General features: G+C 41.8%; 1 protein-coding gene across 4 annotated transcripts; it reads left to right on the top strand.

Moving 5' to 3' along the window:
* Positions 1 to 12: 12 nt before the first annotated feature.
* On the top strand, positions 13 to 14,829 carry VDAC3 (voltage dependent anion channel 3). Of its 4 annotated transcripts, none has more exons than XM_056321691.1 (9): positions 13 to 109; positions 3,802 to 3,873; positions 4,969 to 5,018; positions 8,907 to 9,059; positions 10,207 to 10,259; positions 11,602 to 11,829; positions 12,742 to 12,892; positions 14,008 to 14,065; positions 14,311 to 14,829. In XM_056321691.1, exons 2-9 carry the CDS (start codon positions 3,807 to 3,809, stop codon positions 14,400 to 14,402), a joined length of 852 nt encoding a protein of 283 aa, XP_056177666.1. In that variant the 5' UTR covers positions 13 to 109; positions 3,802 to 3,806; the 3' UTR covers positions 14,403 to 14,829. The 4 variants fall into 4 exon arrangements, with proteins under 4 accessions (XP_056177666.1, XP_056177669.1, XP_056177668.1 ...); XM_056321694.1 differs by lacking the exon at positions 13 to 109 and adding an exon at positions 136 to 272; XM_056321693.1 differs by lacking the exon at positions 13 to 109 and adding an exon at positions 313 to 335.
* The last annotated feature ends 135 nt before the right edge of the window (positions 14,830 to 14,964 follow it).

The raw sequence follows: 14,964 nt of genomic DNA, 5'->3' as shown, positions 1-14,964 counted from the left end.
GGCGGGGCCAAGGCCGAGGGGCGGGGGCCAGTGCGCAGGTGCCGCCGCGGCGCCGCGCATGCGGCCTTGGGGGCGCCGAGACCTCTGCCCGGAGGCAGCGCGGCGGCAGGTAGCGGCGGGGCGAGGGCGGGGTGGGCGGCTGGCCCCGCCGGGACCTGCGGCGCTGTGCTGGCCGGGTCCGCTGGCGTTTTCCGGCCCTCGCCGTGGCTGAGGCGGCCGTCCCTCGAGTCACCTTGCCGCGGCGGCGCTGAGCCGAGCCAGAGCCCCGCGGGGTCGGTGGGCTCTCGCTTCGACCGGGGCTTCCGCGTCCTGCGGCGCGGCCGCGGGCTGCTGAGGTGACGGCCGCGGGGCGCAGGCCGACTGTCTGCGGGCGGGCGGGGGGCTTGCCATCGCTCCGGTTCCTCGGCCGGGAAGCACGAACCTCGGCGGGCAGCAGCGGCCGAGCGTCCCCCGGCGCCGCCGTACCGCGGCCGAGGGGTTGGGGCGCGGCTCGGGGCGGCCCCGCTTCGTTGCCCGTTGCGTAACGCGCGGCGCTGGCGGGCGAGGCGCCGGTCGCGCCGCTCGTGAGCGCGCACGCGTGCCCGCGCGCTGCTCGGCTGCGCGTGAGTGCGTGGCCGCTGCCATGGTCGGCGGTCGCCGGTACCTGCCAGGAAGCATGGGGCTGGCCTCTCAAAGCGTAATTCTTCTCATTTTTCTGTTTTGCGTACGGGTTTTCGGTTTGGGGATGATTTTGGGTGGGTTTTTTTTTTTTTTCAGTTATTCCGTAGAGCGGTTCAGGTGCTCTTACGGTTGTATTTTAATTGAAATTTCTGATCTGGTGTTACCTTTTGCGGTTTATTTACCGATGTTGGCTTACTGTGCGTGGTTTCTGAAGATGGCAACATTAAGCATCAGTTGCCCTCTACCTTTTATTCCTTGATGCCTTTTCTCTTGAGGTGGTTGTGTTAATTTTACTGTTGTGGGAGGGAAAAGCAAAGTACAGGATTAAGGAAGCTTTGTTTAAAAACAAGATGCTTGAAATGACTATTGTGTCTTAGTTCTGGATCTCTGGTTTAATGCTTCTTTTCCTGCTTTGCAGTGTCTTTTGTCAGCTGTTGTCATCGCATCTGGTTGATGGAGACCAATTCAGATTTAGTATTAATAGCTGTGGAACTGTGAGCTTGGTTCCTCTAAACAGTTCTGGTTTGCAAGAATTTACATATGAGCTCACCTGAAGAATCTCTCTTGTTTTTTTAATAGTTTAAATACTTGCATAATTTATACGTTAAAACACGTAGGATAGAGAAAATACACTCATATTGCATAAAGAGAGGAGACGCAGTAGTGGAGTGAACAGGCTCACAATATTCAAGATGTCTCAATAGCCTTGTGAGGTGTAAACAGAAGAGGGTGTCACCCCAAAGGGTGAGGTTTAGGTTGAGAAGGTGCTGAACAGGATGGTAAAGGCCTTCACTCGAAGCCTTTTCAGTGAAGCTGGTGAGGGGACACTCGAGACTACTTGGTGGTCAGCTCTGTTGCCATTTGTCTTTCTAAAGCCCGTGCCCCTCTGTGCAGGGAGGTAGAAAGTTTTGAGAGTCATGTTGGAAAGGCAAGAAAGAGGTAGGGGTGTGGCATGTTTTCAAAAACTGGGGTGGGGTGTTGTCTAAGCTCTTGCTGTTGTTTGATGTAAGATCTCCGTGTAATTTGAAAGTTAGACTCATGTCTTCTAAACGCTGAATAGGTCAGTCCCAACCCCCAAAACATGTTGTGGCTCACTGCCAGTCATTGCCAAACTTCTAGTTGAAAATGAGTTACATGGTTTGGAGTCCAGCTGCAAACCCGTATGATTATGGAGTGTTGCTGTCATGTTTCCAACAGCTGGACAGTTCCTTGAAAGCCTGCTGTGACTAAAGAGCATTTAAAGGAAAAAAAAAAAAAACCAAACCAAAAAAACACCTGCTTGTGTGTTGTGTGAGTTCTTATGCAGGGAGTTATCTTTCATCCTGGATTTTGCTGGAAAAAAATATGGGTTTTTTTTCAAACTTCAAGAGCATGTTAGGTAGTTACTGCATATGTAGAGTATCACCATGATAAAACGTCCAAGTGTCTGCCTTGCTCAAGAAACTAAGTTACTAAGCTTTTGCAATCAGCAAGTTGAACTATTTTGACAAATTATTAAAAAAATCAAATCGAACCAAACCTGAACACAACCCAGAAAAAACAAAACCAAAAAACCCCAAACCACAAATCTGAAGTATGAGTTGGAACTTTTGAATTGAGATTTGTTTGAAAAAACAACATTTTAAAAGAAAGATATTCTTTGCTCTGTAGCTGTGTTGCTAAAACTATTTTAATAAACTATGCCCTCATAAAAGTGCACATTCTGTTTCTCTTTTGTCATTTTAATGATTTGCTGATTGTAATTTTTCCCTCCGTGTCTGACAGGTAAGAAGGTCTTTTTACATAGTAATTTTGAGAAGTACCTGCTTTACATACTAATCTTCAGATAAGGAACCCGTAGTCACGTCCAGCTATTTTAGATCCTCTAAACCCACAGATATATATTCATAAAATCACAGAATATCTCAAGTTGGAAGGGTCCCATAAGGATCGTTGAGTCCATGTATTGATACATAGTGCAGGTTAGTTACTAAGTCACTGAACACAGGGTGTTTGTCTACTATGTGATGTAAATTACCTGAGCACTTCATTTTAGGAAAGGGCTAGCTATCTGAAAACAGGACTTAATTGCTTAATACAGACACTGTTGCTCTTGTGACAGAGGGACTGAGTACACCAGTAAGCAACTAAAAATGGTGGAAGAGAAATGATACTTCAGGGATTTTAGAAGTTTTGCTTGCATTACTGCTATTTTAGATCGGATCGGTCTTCCAGTATGGTATAAGTAACAAATGGGGGATCAGGGATTTCTGGTGTCAGGTGTTGCGGAAAAGAATTATCAACGGAAGCATCAGCTGTAGGAGGGATTAAGTGGCAAAGAGTTACCCTTAAAATCAAACAAAAGCATCATCTTTGATAGCTTTTCTTTTCTGGAGCAGGTGTGCCTTTACATTTATGCAAGCTTATTATAGAAGGAGAATTTTCCACTGGGGAAGCGTTTTCCTACTTCTTTTATTGTGGGTTTTCTGATGCAAAATCACTAAATTGCGGCAACTAACATTAAATATGTCACGTAAGCTGTAATATCACATGCCTATCCTTTTGAGTTTTGTCCTTCAAAGTAGTTGTAAGAGTTATCTGTATTAGAAAATTGACTTTTTTTTGCTGTGTATACACAGTGAAGAAATAAATACTCACTAGTAGCAACTGGACAGCGTACAGAGATCTCTTTTTGTATTTTACAAATCTCTGAAAAAACTTTCCAAGAAGTCGCAAGTGCCTGTGGAAGTCAGATCTTTTCCTTTGGGATTGTTCAGTGGTGACATGGCTTCACCACTTTGGGTCCCTTTCAGAAAGGGTCCTGTCACAAAAGCAATGGTTGCTTGTTATTGAAACAGCAATAAGGCTCCTGTGAGCTCTTTTTGCAGTGTAAGGATGAGAGGCCTACATAGGTAGTTGAATGTAATACTGTTCCTGGGGTTTAGTGATTCCAGGTAATGGATGGGCTTTCACAGCTTCTTTGAATTGAAGTTTGTTTCTGACAAAGCAAGGATGACTTTCAGGAATGTTCTTCAGAAGTCTTGCAGTTCTGTATTGGTGAAGTATGCAGTCATAAACATAAACACTTATAAATTCTTTGGGTGTAGTTTAGGTATTATGCCAAATCTCTCTAAGATTCTTACAGTTTCCAATGTGTTTCAGACCCAATGGCTGTCCCACCATCATACAGTGACTTGGGAAAGTCTGCCAGGGATGTATTCAACAAGGGATATGGTAAGTAACCTGACTGAGGCCATGAGAACATTAGTACCCCAAAGATCCTCTAAATACCTTGTGGTAGGAATTCAGGAGAGGCCCGGAGCATCTCGCCCCTTCTGAATTTGAACTTTAGACACATATCATGAAAATGCTGCAGTAGGCAGAGAGTTAGAGGGGAAAGTTACAAGTTTGACCTTAAGATGCATTCCAGAACAGTCTCTGGAGAATCCTGTTTTTTTTACCTTCCCATTCTTTTACGTAGAGGTGCTAAATCAGTTAAATGCATGTAGATTGCTATAGGAGACCGTATGTGGCAACAAATAGGTTCCTGTGGTAGAATGATCTTTTATGTTAATCAGGATAGCCTGTTGTCATAGCTGTAGTGGAAATAATTTCACAATATTTGCATTCCTCTTCAAAGAATTTAAATGGAGAAATTCTGATATTAGTCCCTCTTCTGAGAGCAGTACTAGAAGTTTTGACATTTTTTATCTAGTTTTAGAAGTGTGTAGTAGTTTGCATTTGAATCTCAAATCCATATGCTACATAAAATGAAAAAGCATCCTGATCTGGTCTGCCCTGTCAGTTCAGGCTTGCTAAAATTCAAATCAAGTTCCCAGTTTTAGTGTCAGCAGTTTCAGGCTTTTCTGCTCTTTACAAGGGCCAGGTATTTCCCTAGATTTGTAGCAGAACAGAAAGAAAAGGAAGAAAGCAATAGTATTTGTGTACACCACTCGTTGAAGTAAGTTTAAGCATTTTTCTCAGGGAAGGGGAAAAGAAAAATTCCTGCCCTGCAATCAGAAATATAGAATTAAATCGAGTAAATCAGAAGGAATGTAACTGTATTGATAGGTCCCAGACTGTAGGCAGCTACCAAAGGTGGAGATGCTTGATGATGGGTGACTGTTAATGAGTGTAATTTATGAGGCCACCCACTCTGAATTGTCAAAATACCTTCAGTCATTCCTCAGTAAGATTAATAACTGTTGAAACATGAAAATAGGCTGTTTCAGGTCAGTGTACCCTACCTGCTGTACTTTGGGTGTGTTGGAAGTAAGCCTTGCTTGTGTATTGCAGTGAAACAGATGCTGCGTTCTCTTCTATTTTCAGGATTTGGAATGGTCAAGTTAGAGTTGAAGACCAAGTCTTCCAGTGGGGTGGTAAGTACTGCGGGCTTTCAACATCACCAGCATTGCAATGGAAGGACAAATTCCTAAACTGGTTGGTGGTAATAACTTGATAGCAGGTGTTGCTTCTGTCTTTCAGTTCTCATTTTAAAACCCATAGCTGACTGAGGTACTTACATAACAGCATGGAACTGATGTAGCGGTACTTCTTTTCCTGCAACTTACAAGAATTTTCACACATTTTGTGGTGGATGGGTGGCTTTCCTCCCCATTTCTATTGCCATATCCCAAATATAAGAGTTTCTTCTCCCTAAGTAACTCTCATTTCTGCTTATGAACGCAACCGAGTTTCTCTGCTGTCGTTGGTTTTTACAGGATTTTGAGTCGACACTGACATTTTCTACAAAAGGCCAGGGAAAGCTGTAAGAGCCGCAGTCTAACCTAACTTCCTTTTCACTCATCTTTACTGTGTTACAATGCAAGACTTGATTAAAACTAGAGAGTCCTCCTTTATGTAGAATGTGAGAGCATTTTATAGACATTAATTAAGCGTCAGCACTTCAGGTAACTAGAAAATACTATGATCCCCACTGTAATGATGCAGCAGTGGAGCTTCCTCGTGATTTCACAGGAGGGCTGGCAAAACCAGGAATGGATTTCTATATTTTGGTCTGTAACCACAAGCATACAGTGTTTACTAGATAAGCTTATTCTTACATTGAGTCTCAGTTCTGTGTGTGCTGCCACTTGCTGTTCTGGTTGTGCTGCTTCTCAGCCTACTTCATAACCGTATTTGCCTTAGCTCCCTCCTTATCGTCCATTCTTATGCAAATGGTGTAAGTCATTCCTTTTGTATTACTGTATTCTGTCTAATTGAGCTTTTGATGGATTGCTTACATTGTGCACCAGGAATGTGTAGGCACGAGGAACTATGGTCTCTACATTATGACTGCTACTGGTTACTGACATCTCGTATGTATAGTTTTTCTGGCTGGAAGTTTTTATTCTCAGATAATATGCTAATGGTTAGTTATTTTTCTTTTCCATGCAACTTTCATTGGACGTTTATCCAGCTGGTAAGAATAGTGACTGTTTTGGCATGTTGGCTCTTTATTGCTTTGTCTAGCAAGGTTTTCTGTGGTGCATACTGTCATTCATGAACTGTTCAATTGTGTGTAGTCATGTTATCATCCATGTCATGAAGTTTAACTGTGTCTGTAGCTCTTAATCTGCTGCATGATCCATGTATGTAAAGCCATTTGCAATCTTTGTCCAACAATCCACAATAAGAACACTGTAAAAACAGCAGGAGGGAAAACAAGAAGGGTACAGTATTGATATGGTTGTTTGTTGCTTCCGGTTTTGTGCTTGTTAGTGTTTCTGATGAGCATTCTGATGCGACAAAAGGAGGTTTTGGGGATGGAGATGAGGTTAGAAACAAATTGATATCTAATTTGTACTTCCGTACAAGCAGTACCTCTGATTGTTATGATAGCGAAATGTTTTGGGTGGGTTTCCTGTGGACTTAGAAAACAGCAATGGTATTGTCTACTGGTTATAAGTGTTCCACAGATTGCAAGTGGTCTGGCCTAGTCAGTGCATGGTGTTCCTGAAGATGCCAGCCACCATAAACTAGAAGGTCAGTGTGAAGCTGAGCTTGGCTGCTGATTCAGAGTGGAGTGTATGATGGAGCCGGAATGAGTTTGATTTTCAGCTACAACAAATTCAAGAAATGCTTCTATACCAGACAGTGTGATGAGACATCTCTAGTTTAGACAGTTAAATAGTGATGGCAGCAGATGCTGGCTGTATGCCTTCTGCTTCCAGAATCATATCCAGTTCTGACACCTGGTAAAATCCTTTGGCTTTTGATTATATGACAGTGCAGGGTTTTTTTCCTTTTGCTGTGAGAAGAGCATTTTACAGTCTTTGCTTGATCTGAGAAACAAATCAAGCCTTTTTAATGTTTCCTGCCCTAAGATCAGAAGAAAGTTACTTCTGATGCAGGCTTGAGATGTTTTTACAGTGAATTTGTGCAAGTGACATGACAGCAGTCTGTAGCAATTATGTCTTAAAGGCTAGTCTAATGCACCTGACTTGCATCACCTGTTTGTTCTCTGGATAGATACGTTATAAAAAAAACCCCAACAAACCATAACGCTATGCTGTTGTAGTTTGTAGTAGTGTGTTAGCTTGTGTAAGTGTTGGCTCCCCCCTGCCCCACTACAGTGACCAAGGAGTGCACGTTACCAAGTGTGTTACCTGGCTGTACTTTCCCAGCACTTCAAAACTATTATTTTTTGCATAGTGTACAGTCTTTGTACACTCTGAAAAGTCCAGAATTGTGATAGCAATGTACACAGCACCCAGGAATACTGTCCTGGAATGAGAAGGATCTGGAAAGTGAGGGTTCCAAAGTGTGGATGTGTTGGCAATGGATACTGTCATCTCTTAAGCACTGTATCTTTCAATATTCAAACTTCAAAAGAGGTGTAACTTCGAAATGTAATGGCAGATTAATTATCTTTCTTCAGGGAAAATATTTGAGAGATGAGGACAACAAATGAAATCAGATGCTTCTTACAACCTAGCTTGTATGCCTTGAGCTTACTACTGCGGAAGTATGTCTACTTATTACTTTATACTCTGTTGTGTATGAAATACTGAGTAGGCTACCTCTGCGTTATTCCAGGAGGAGAGATGTTTGAGACTTCAAGTCCCCTAAATAACAGGAAGCTCTGATGTGTGGAGGACTGGCCAAACAGCATAGGACAGCATGTTACAAAATACATATCGTACAAAATTCAGAGTTGTTGGTTCAGTTACACTGGTCAGTGAATGACCAGCCTGATGAAGAGATGTCAAGGTGCCACTGGGGTCAGGTTATTTTCTGACACTGTGAAGGAGAAAAGGCCTGTGATTTTAAGGTGCCTTGCAAAGCAGTGACCTAGCTTCTAAAGTGTAGGTGTGCTGGCTGAGGTAGTGACAGAGGTTAGGTTGAGGGAGAAGGTACTAAAGTCATCTGATGCGTAGTATACGAAGAGTCTGAGTGGCAACAGTATAAAGGGTAAGGAGAACAACAGTGTTAGGGTGCAATAGTCAATGTGAAAAGCATAGATGGTCATTCTCCAGATGATATTTTCACCGCTGAAAGGTGGAAAAATTAAAAAAAAAAAAAAATGAAAAAGAAGAAGCACAAGATGTTTGGAGAAATGAGAGAAATGTTTGGGGTTTTTTTTGCTATTTCTCTAGCAGCATAAGTTGGATGAAGGATAGCTTTTCTTAAGGCAGAGTGGATTTCCAGAAGGACTGTAATGGGTGCTATTTCATGCACAGTTGGGACTGTACTGGTAAAGATGATAAAGGGAATTAGAGGAGATTGTGAGGGAAAAATCTAAGGATAGAAGCAGCTTTGTATCCCAAGCATCTTTTTGTATCAGGGCATGGATCTACATGAAGGTACAGAGCAAATTGTGGAATACTGAAATAACAATTGCTACTCTGGAGCAGAAAAAAGACAGCAGGAAAAGATTTTTTTTGGTGTGGGGGAGGTTGGTGGACAAGTTAGGAAAAAAGTGCAGTAAAAATTGAAGGAGGGGGAGCAGGTCATTGAATCATGATACAAATGAAAGTGAAGATGTCAGGTCTTTGTGTAGTAGTGTTTTCCAACCTAAGCAAGTTCCAGGGTTATATCAGCACACCTTGATAAAAGAAATATCCAGAACAGAGATGCCAAAAGGAGTAGCATTTTGTGATGCAAAAATAATTCTTTTTGGTGGGGATAAGGAAGAGGAGGATGATTTTGAGGGCTCTGTCAGAACACGTAAGGGTAGCAAGTTGTGAGTGTCGGCACTTGACAAGTGGAAAAACCGAAAGTGATTAAATACCGGAGTGCTGAAACTTGTATTATGCTCTTGGCAGGAGTTCACTGCAACTGGTTCTTCCAACACAGACACAGGCAAAGCTTCAGGCAGTCTAGAGACCAAATATAAGATCAAAGACTATGGGCTTACATTCACCCAGAAGTGGAACACAGACAACACATTGGGAACAGAAGTTTCCATGGAGGATCAGGTAAGAGGAAGTAGGTACTCTGAAAATGTTTCTGCAACTGGTATGAGAAAGTATTGAATTGAGCAGAAGACACTGAAGACTGAAAGTTGCAGAAAACTTAATCTGGAGTACTAAAAGAAGTTATACATTTGAAGAACACACAGACTGAGAGAGAGAGCATCATGAATTTGCCAGGGGCGGGGTGGAGGGTGGAGGATATCTCGACAGCAATGTGCTGCTATATAATCATCCAAAGGTACAGAGTTACTGCAGTTACAGGCATGCAAAATTAGCTAGCTGTTGAATAAATATCACCATTATCTACTCCGAATAGGAGTTTTTAAAGCTGCACTCTAGCTATGTAGAACTCTCACTGCTGCAGTCAGGCAAGGAAAACAAAAGAGGGGTCTAGCATCTTTAAATGCTTTTATACATAAGGACTTAAGTTTGGCTGCCTTGATGTTGAATTTTCTAAGGCTGAAGAGGAAGATTAGTGTTTGCAGCTTGGCACTGCTTACAGAAAGGGTTGCTAGTGTACAGCACTCTCAAAACACACAATTGTTTTTCAAAGTAATAGCTTTATGCTTCTCACTTAATGCCTGAAGCATAAGGTAATGGTGCCACAAGTAGTAAAATTTCTGTGGTGCCCTCCACCATACATGGCCATCAGTTTTTGCAGTTACAGTTTTGCGCTTTTACGTGTGCTTTAAAATGGAAAATGCTGTCCAGCTCAAAACACAGGTGGGAAAGTTGAGGCAGGTACAGTTTGGCCTGTGAAGTAGTACTGTGTTTTAAAAGAATACCTCTCGATTCTGAGAGATTCTTCAGCAACTGCATGGGTTGGTGGAACTACAGGGAATAAGCAAACATGAACTGAACAGTTTTCTTCCTTTAACAGTTTCTCGATTTTCTTTTCATCAACACTGGATTTAAAATCTTCTTGTAATAACATATCTACAAAGCATGTGCTGTTGTAGGGCCTCATGGGAGAAAACCTCCAAATTTTAATCCCTCATCATACAGCATCTTCAGATTTTGTTGTAAAACATGTGGGAGACATTATGGTCATGTTTTGTCTTCGCTTTAGACAGGAAGTAGAGCTATAGTAGTGGAATATACAAGTCATGTTTCAGCAGAGTTCTGAGCAGATGTCTGTTTTTCTTTGCAGTTGGCTGAAGGATTGAAGGTGGCTCTTGACACTACATTTGTACCAAACACAGGGTAAGTATTTTCTGTTACCTTTATCTAAGGAGTGCTAAAATTTCCCGTAACTTTTAATTAGAAATGCTTATTCTGGTTATTGTGTAAATGCTCAAAATTTACTGTAGAATATTCTGCAGGCACTGTAGAATATTTTGAAGGCAGTGGATAATACACGGCTCAGGACAAGGTCTGCTGAAGATGACTCTTCAGCTTTTTGGCCATTGGTGAATTGGCTGTTTTGCAGTAGGTATTATACCTTCAAAACTCTCCCCTTAAACAGCTAGGTCTTCATGGTGTTGACAGACCTAGTGCTGTGAACTCAGTGTCTTAACACAAAGCAAAATAATTTTTTTCCTGATGTTTTTGGGCAGATGTCTATGCACAACTGAATGAGGAGGTAGAACTGTATAGGTATTATGTAGGTGGTCAAATAGCACTTTTTTTGTCTTTATCAATTATCATGTATTTAGTTTTGGTAGGCAGTACAGCAAGGGAGGGGTGTTTATGTCTGGATAATGCACAAAGCTTGAGATTGCTTTGTAAATAATGACTGGTATTTCTTTATTGTTGGGGAGAGCCTATCAGAAAAATCAGGGTTTGAAATCCTGCTTGGATGTAAGGAATTAGAAGCTAAGTCAAAAGTGAGACCCCAGACCTGGGTATGAGTGACAGGCAGCACAGTGTTCTGCTGTGTCTTCAGTGGGAGGGAAAGGAGTTTGGGGAGAGGATTAAGGAGGTGATGTGATAACGTTTTGTCTCAGTTAGGTTTGAACTGACAGCAAAAGGAGCACAACGATGCATTGGAGAGAGAGGAAAAGACTTCTCTAGAGGGACAAAAGGCTGACTAAAGTGGATGTCTGGAGGATGGGGAAATGCATTTCAGTCGAGGAGACTGGTATTCAGCAGTGAAGAAGGGAGGAAAGCAAGCACTGTACACAAAGGAACAATGTAGTGAACCAAACAGACAAAAAGTCACAGGACAGAAAGGCCAGCTATTGCTGCAGGATGTCATTAATGCTCCTGAAAGAAACTGATGATGCCATAATGCCTTGCACTCACTTGTGGAGAACAAAATTTGAAACCTGACAGGTTTTAGAATATTCAGCAGAAATGCCTTTGTTTTTTGCTGCTTGAGGATTCTAAGGAGTTTGAGATGGTGGAGGAAGAAGTGGCACCATGTAAATATGCATAATACCAGCATTACTTTTATTCCATGCCTTCTTCAGCAGCTGTTAAGTTTTGAGTAGGAATTACTGTAATTTAATTAACTGGCCTTAAAGGACATACATACATAAATAAAACTACATATAATATGTACTTGTGTACTACCAGGGATGAAATGGCGTTTTTCTCTCTGCAGGAAGAAGAGTGGAAAGTTGAAGACCTCCTACAAAAGAGAATATGTAAATCTAGGCTGCAACATAGACATTGATGTCTCTGGACCAACCATCTATGGCTGGGCCGTGTTGGGCTATGAAGGCTGGCTTGCTGGCTACCAGATGGCTTTTGATACAGCCAAGTCTAAGCTTTCACAAAATAACTTTGCCTTGGGATATAAGGCAGGAGACTTTCAGCTGCACACTAACGTGTAAGTATTGTCTGAGCCTAGAAAAACATCAGAGCAGCCAAACTAGATGAATAGTGAGCATCAAAGAAGTTCAGTGAACAGTGGGTGGATGGAAGCGGGGTATGCTGATTTGTTTCAAAATAATTTATATTCTGTGTTTTCATCTTCACTACAACTAAAGCAGGGGCAACTTTCCAACTCTTGGCTGTCTTTTTTGAGACCTTCTTTCAGGGTAATTTTGGGGTTTGTGTATATAAGACAGTGGTGTAAAGGCATTTCATAATTTGGAATTAAAATCTGTAAACTTCTTCTATTTTGATGCCAGATAAAAGAGCCTTCAGTTAAGCTACGGTACCTTACCCCGCTCCCCACCAGACAGAAAGCTTCTGGCTCAGAAATGCCCAAGGTGGAGGAGGGGTGCATGTTGCATTGTGCTTGAGTGTTTCCAGCTGTCGTTGCAGTGTAGTTCTAGTTTTGACATTCAGATGCTCTGAGAGTCTTTGAAGGCGGTATATTTCAAGAACTGCAGTGCAGTAACATTGTTTTGAGTCTCCTCTTTCCCATAACTGACTTAAGTCTCCTTCTGGATTTACCCCTTTATGAGTTATTGCAGGCTTGCTTTCTCAAGACAAGCAAGCACAATACAAACCTGGGTGGATTTATTTTTTTTTGTCAGAACCTCAAACTGTAGGTCTCAGCTGTTGGAAAGTCTTGTTCCATTCTGCATACAAAACATTTTGGGTAAAAAAAATGAGCAGGAGTCGTCTGCCAGCTCCAGCTAGGAAGTAGATGAGCATGGGTCCAGGGAAGTATTGGAGCTCTTCATTCGTTTTAAGAGACAATGATCAGATGATTGTGGGGAGGAGTTAGTCTAAAGAATTACTATTTATTAAACAAGGCAAGGCTTGACACACTTGCATCTATTACAAACAGGAACGATGGCACAGAGTTTGGTGGGTCTATTTATCAGAAGGTTAATAATAAGGTTGAGACATCAGTCAATCTTGCATGGACTGCTGGCAGTAACAACACACGGTTTGGTATTGCTACTAAGTATCAACTGGATGAGAAGACTTCCATTGTGGTAAGAATTTTGTTACAGGAACAAGTGTTTCAAGCTCCCTTAAATCGTGCAAATTTGTGGTGTGAAGTAGTTGCTTCAAATAGTTACTGAGCAAGTATGGTAGATGGCAGACTGTGGCTTCTGTTGTGGTTCAAGTTCAAACTGGGACTTCACAGGTCATACTTGTGAAACGACAGGGGGACAAAAAATGTAAAGCACCATTTTGTCCATGGCAAAATAGTCACTAGTTTGATTAACGTGCTTTGGAGCCTATGCAAAATGAGTTTTCAAAAGGTAATGAGAGGATGCAGTGTCCTTTTAATTCTCTAATTCTTATCTAATGCGTGATGTAGAATGGTACTACAGTAAAATGAGGGAAGTTCAGCTGAGCTTATGGCCTTCTCCTAACAAGCAGTTAACCCTTGAAAGTCAGCTGAGGTCCTGAGACAAGTGTTAGCAACACTTGCAAATTCTTGCAGAAACTTATGCGGGGGCCGGGGCGTGGGCACAGGGCAGGGAGGTCTCAAGAGAGAGGTTCACAAGACAAAACACATCCACGAAGCGACAGTGAATAACTATGCGTACATTCCAACACTAAGAACTGAAGTAGCAAGCATTTGTTGTGCTTCAAAAGAAGAATTTGTTCCAGGGCAATTTAGCCAAAATTAAAGATGGGAAATACTATTGTAAACAGCTGAAAACTTAGTAATGCAGAAAGGGTTTGCATATTCATATATTTATTGCTTATTTAAAAAAATAAAATAACTGCTAAGCAATTCATGAACAGGGGTCTGTGAACAAGACAGACTTCATTGGCTACTAAGGGGCTGTAGTAACTAGCCCTTCTAAAGGATATAAAAGAGATAATGCTAGGGGCAGTGAATGACAGTGGCATTTTATGTAGGCATAATGGGTCACAATTTGATGGAAAGATTGGAATTATTACTTGCGCCTGTTACAGCTTAAGTTGAAACTCTTGAGAAAAGGGAAAGATTAGAATACACCTCTGCTAGAGGTTAGTCTACAAGTAGCTGAAAAAGTTAATGCAGAAGCCACCTTCTCAGGGCACCGAGACAGGTCTGTCCAAATATTTATACAGAGCTTATAAATACTGTGATTTCTTTTTGTTCCTGTAGGCTAAAGTGAATAATGCCAGCCTGATTGGAATTGGTTACACTCATGCCCTCCGACCTGGTATGTAAGTCTAACTGGTAGCAGCAAATAGTATTAGTACTACACTGTGCATTATTTTACTGTCATCTCTATAACAGATTAGATAAACAGATCAGCTAGAAATCTTACATAGGCTCATAGATGTAAAGGATGTGCAAGTACAGAACCTCTATAGCAACTGACACAGCAGTGAGGCTCAGGTACTTGAGGGAGGGAATTGTACAGAGATGAGTATATGAAGGGTCTCATTATTTGCTTTTTCCTAGGTGTAAAGCTGACCCTCTCAGGCTTAATTGACGGCAAGAATTTCAGTGCTGGAGGTCACAAAATTGGGCTGGGATTTGAGCTGGAAGCTTAATGCAGCTTGAAGTAAAACAAGTAGTGCTACCAGCAGGTAGTGCTCTGAAAGGTGAAGAAGTGTAGTACCCAGTGTATTTCGGCCTTAATACTACTATAAAATTTCAAGAAGTGTGAACTTTCTGCTCTTCCAAAGAATCATTTTAACCCTACACTGAAGTCCAGAGAGCACGAGCATATCAAAAGAAGATACTTGAAGGCATGCATGGAAGTTTGTGATGTTTGTGCTACATTTCACTTCAGTTTCCCTTATTTTAAATCTGTTCCTAAAAAAAAAAAGAAAATCCCATCCCACCTCTCCTCAGTATTGTATTGCATCCTGCATGCCCTGTACTTTACAACCTTTTATAAAAGGTGGTCTCCGTGCTGTAGTGGAAATATGGGTTTACATCAGAATGAAATAAATTGGTCGTGGTTGGAACATAAAATGTTGGTGTGTCTTGTCTCAGTAAGGTTCAGAAAAACCGTTCCAGGCAGCTGTGCTTTCCCCCCCCCTCCTGGTGCAACTTCAAGCAGTTAGCAGATCATCTGCAAATGCTTTGTGAAACTATACTTGCATAGTG

Source organism: Falco biarmicus, chromosome 18, assembly GCF_023638135.1.
Source record: "Falco biarmicus isolate bFalBia1 chromosome 18, bFalBia1.pri, whole genome shotgun sequence".
Lineage (NCBI taxonomy): Eukaryota > Metazoa > Chordata > Aves > Falconiformes > Falconidae > Falco > Falco biarmicus.
Note: the sequence above shows the minus strand (reverse complement) of the source record. Positions and strands in the feature narration are given on the sequence as shown.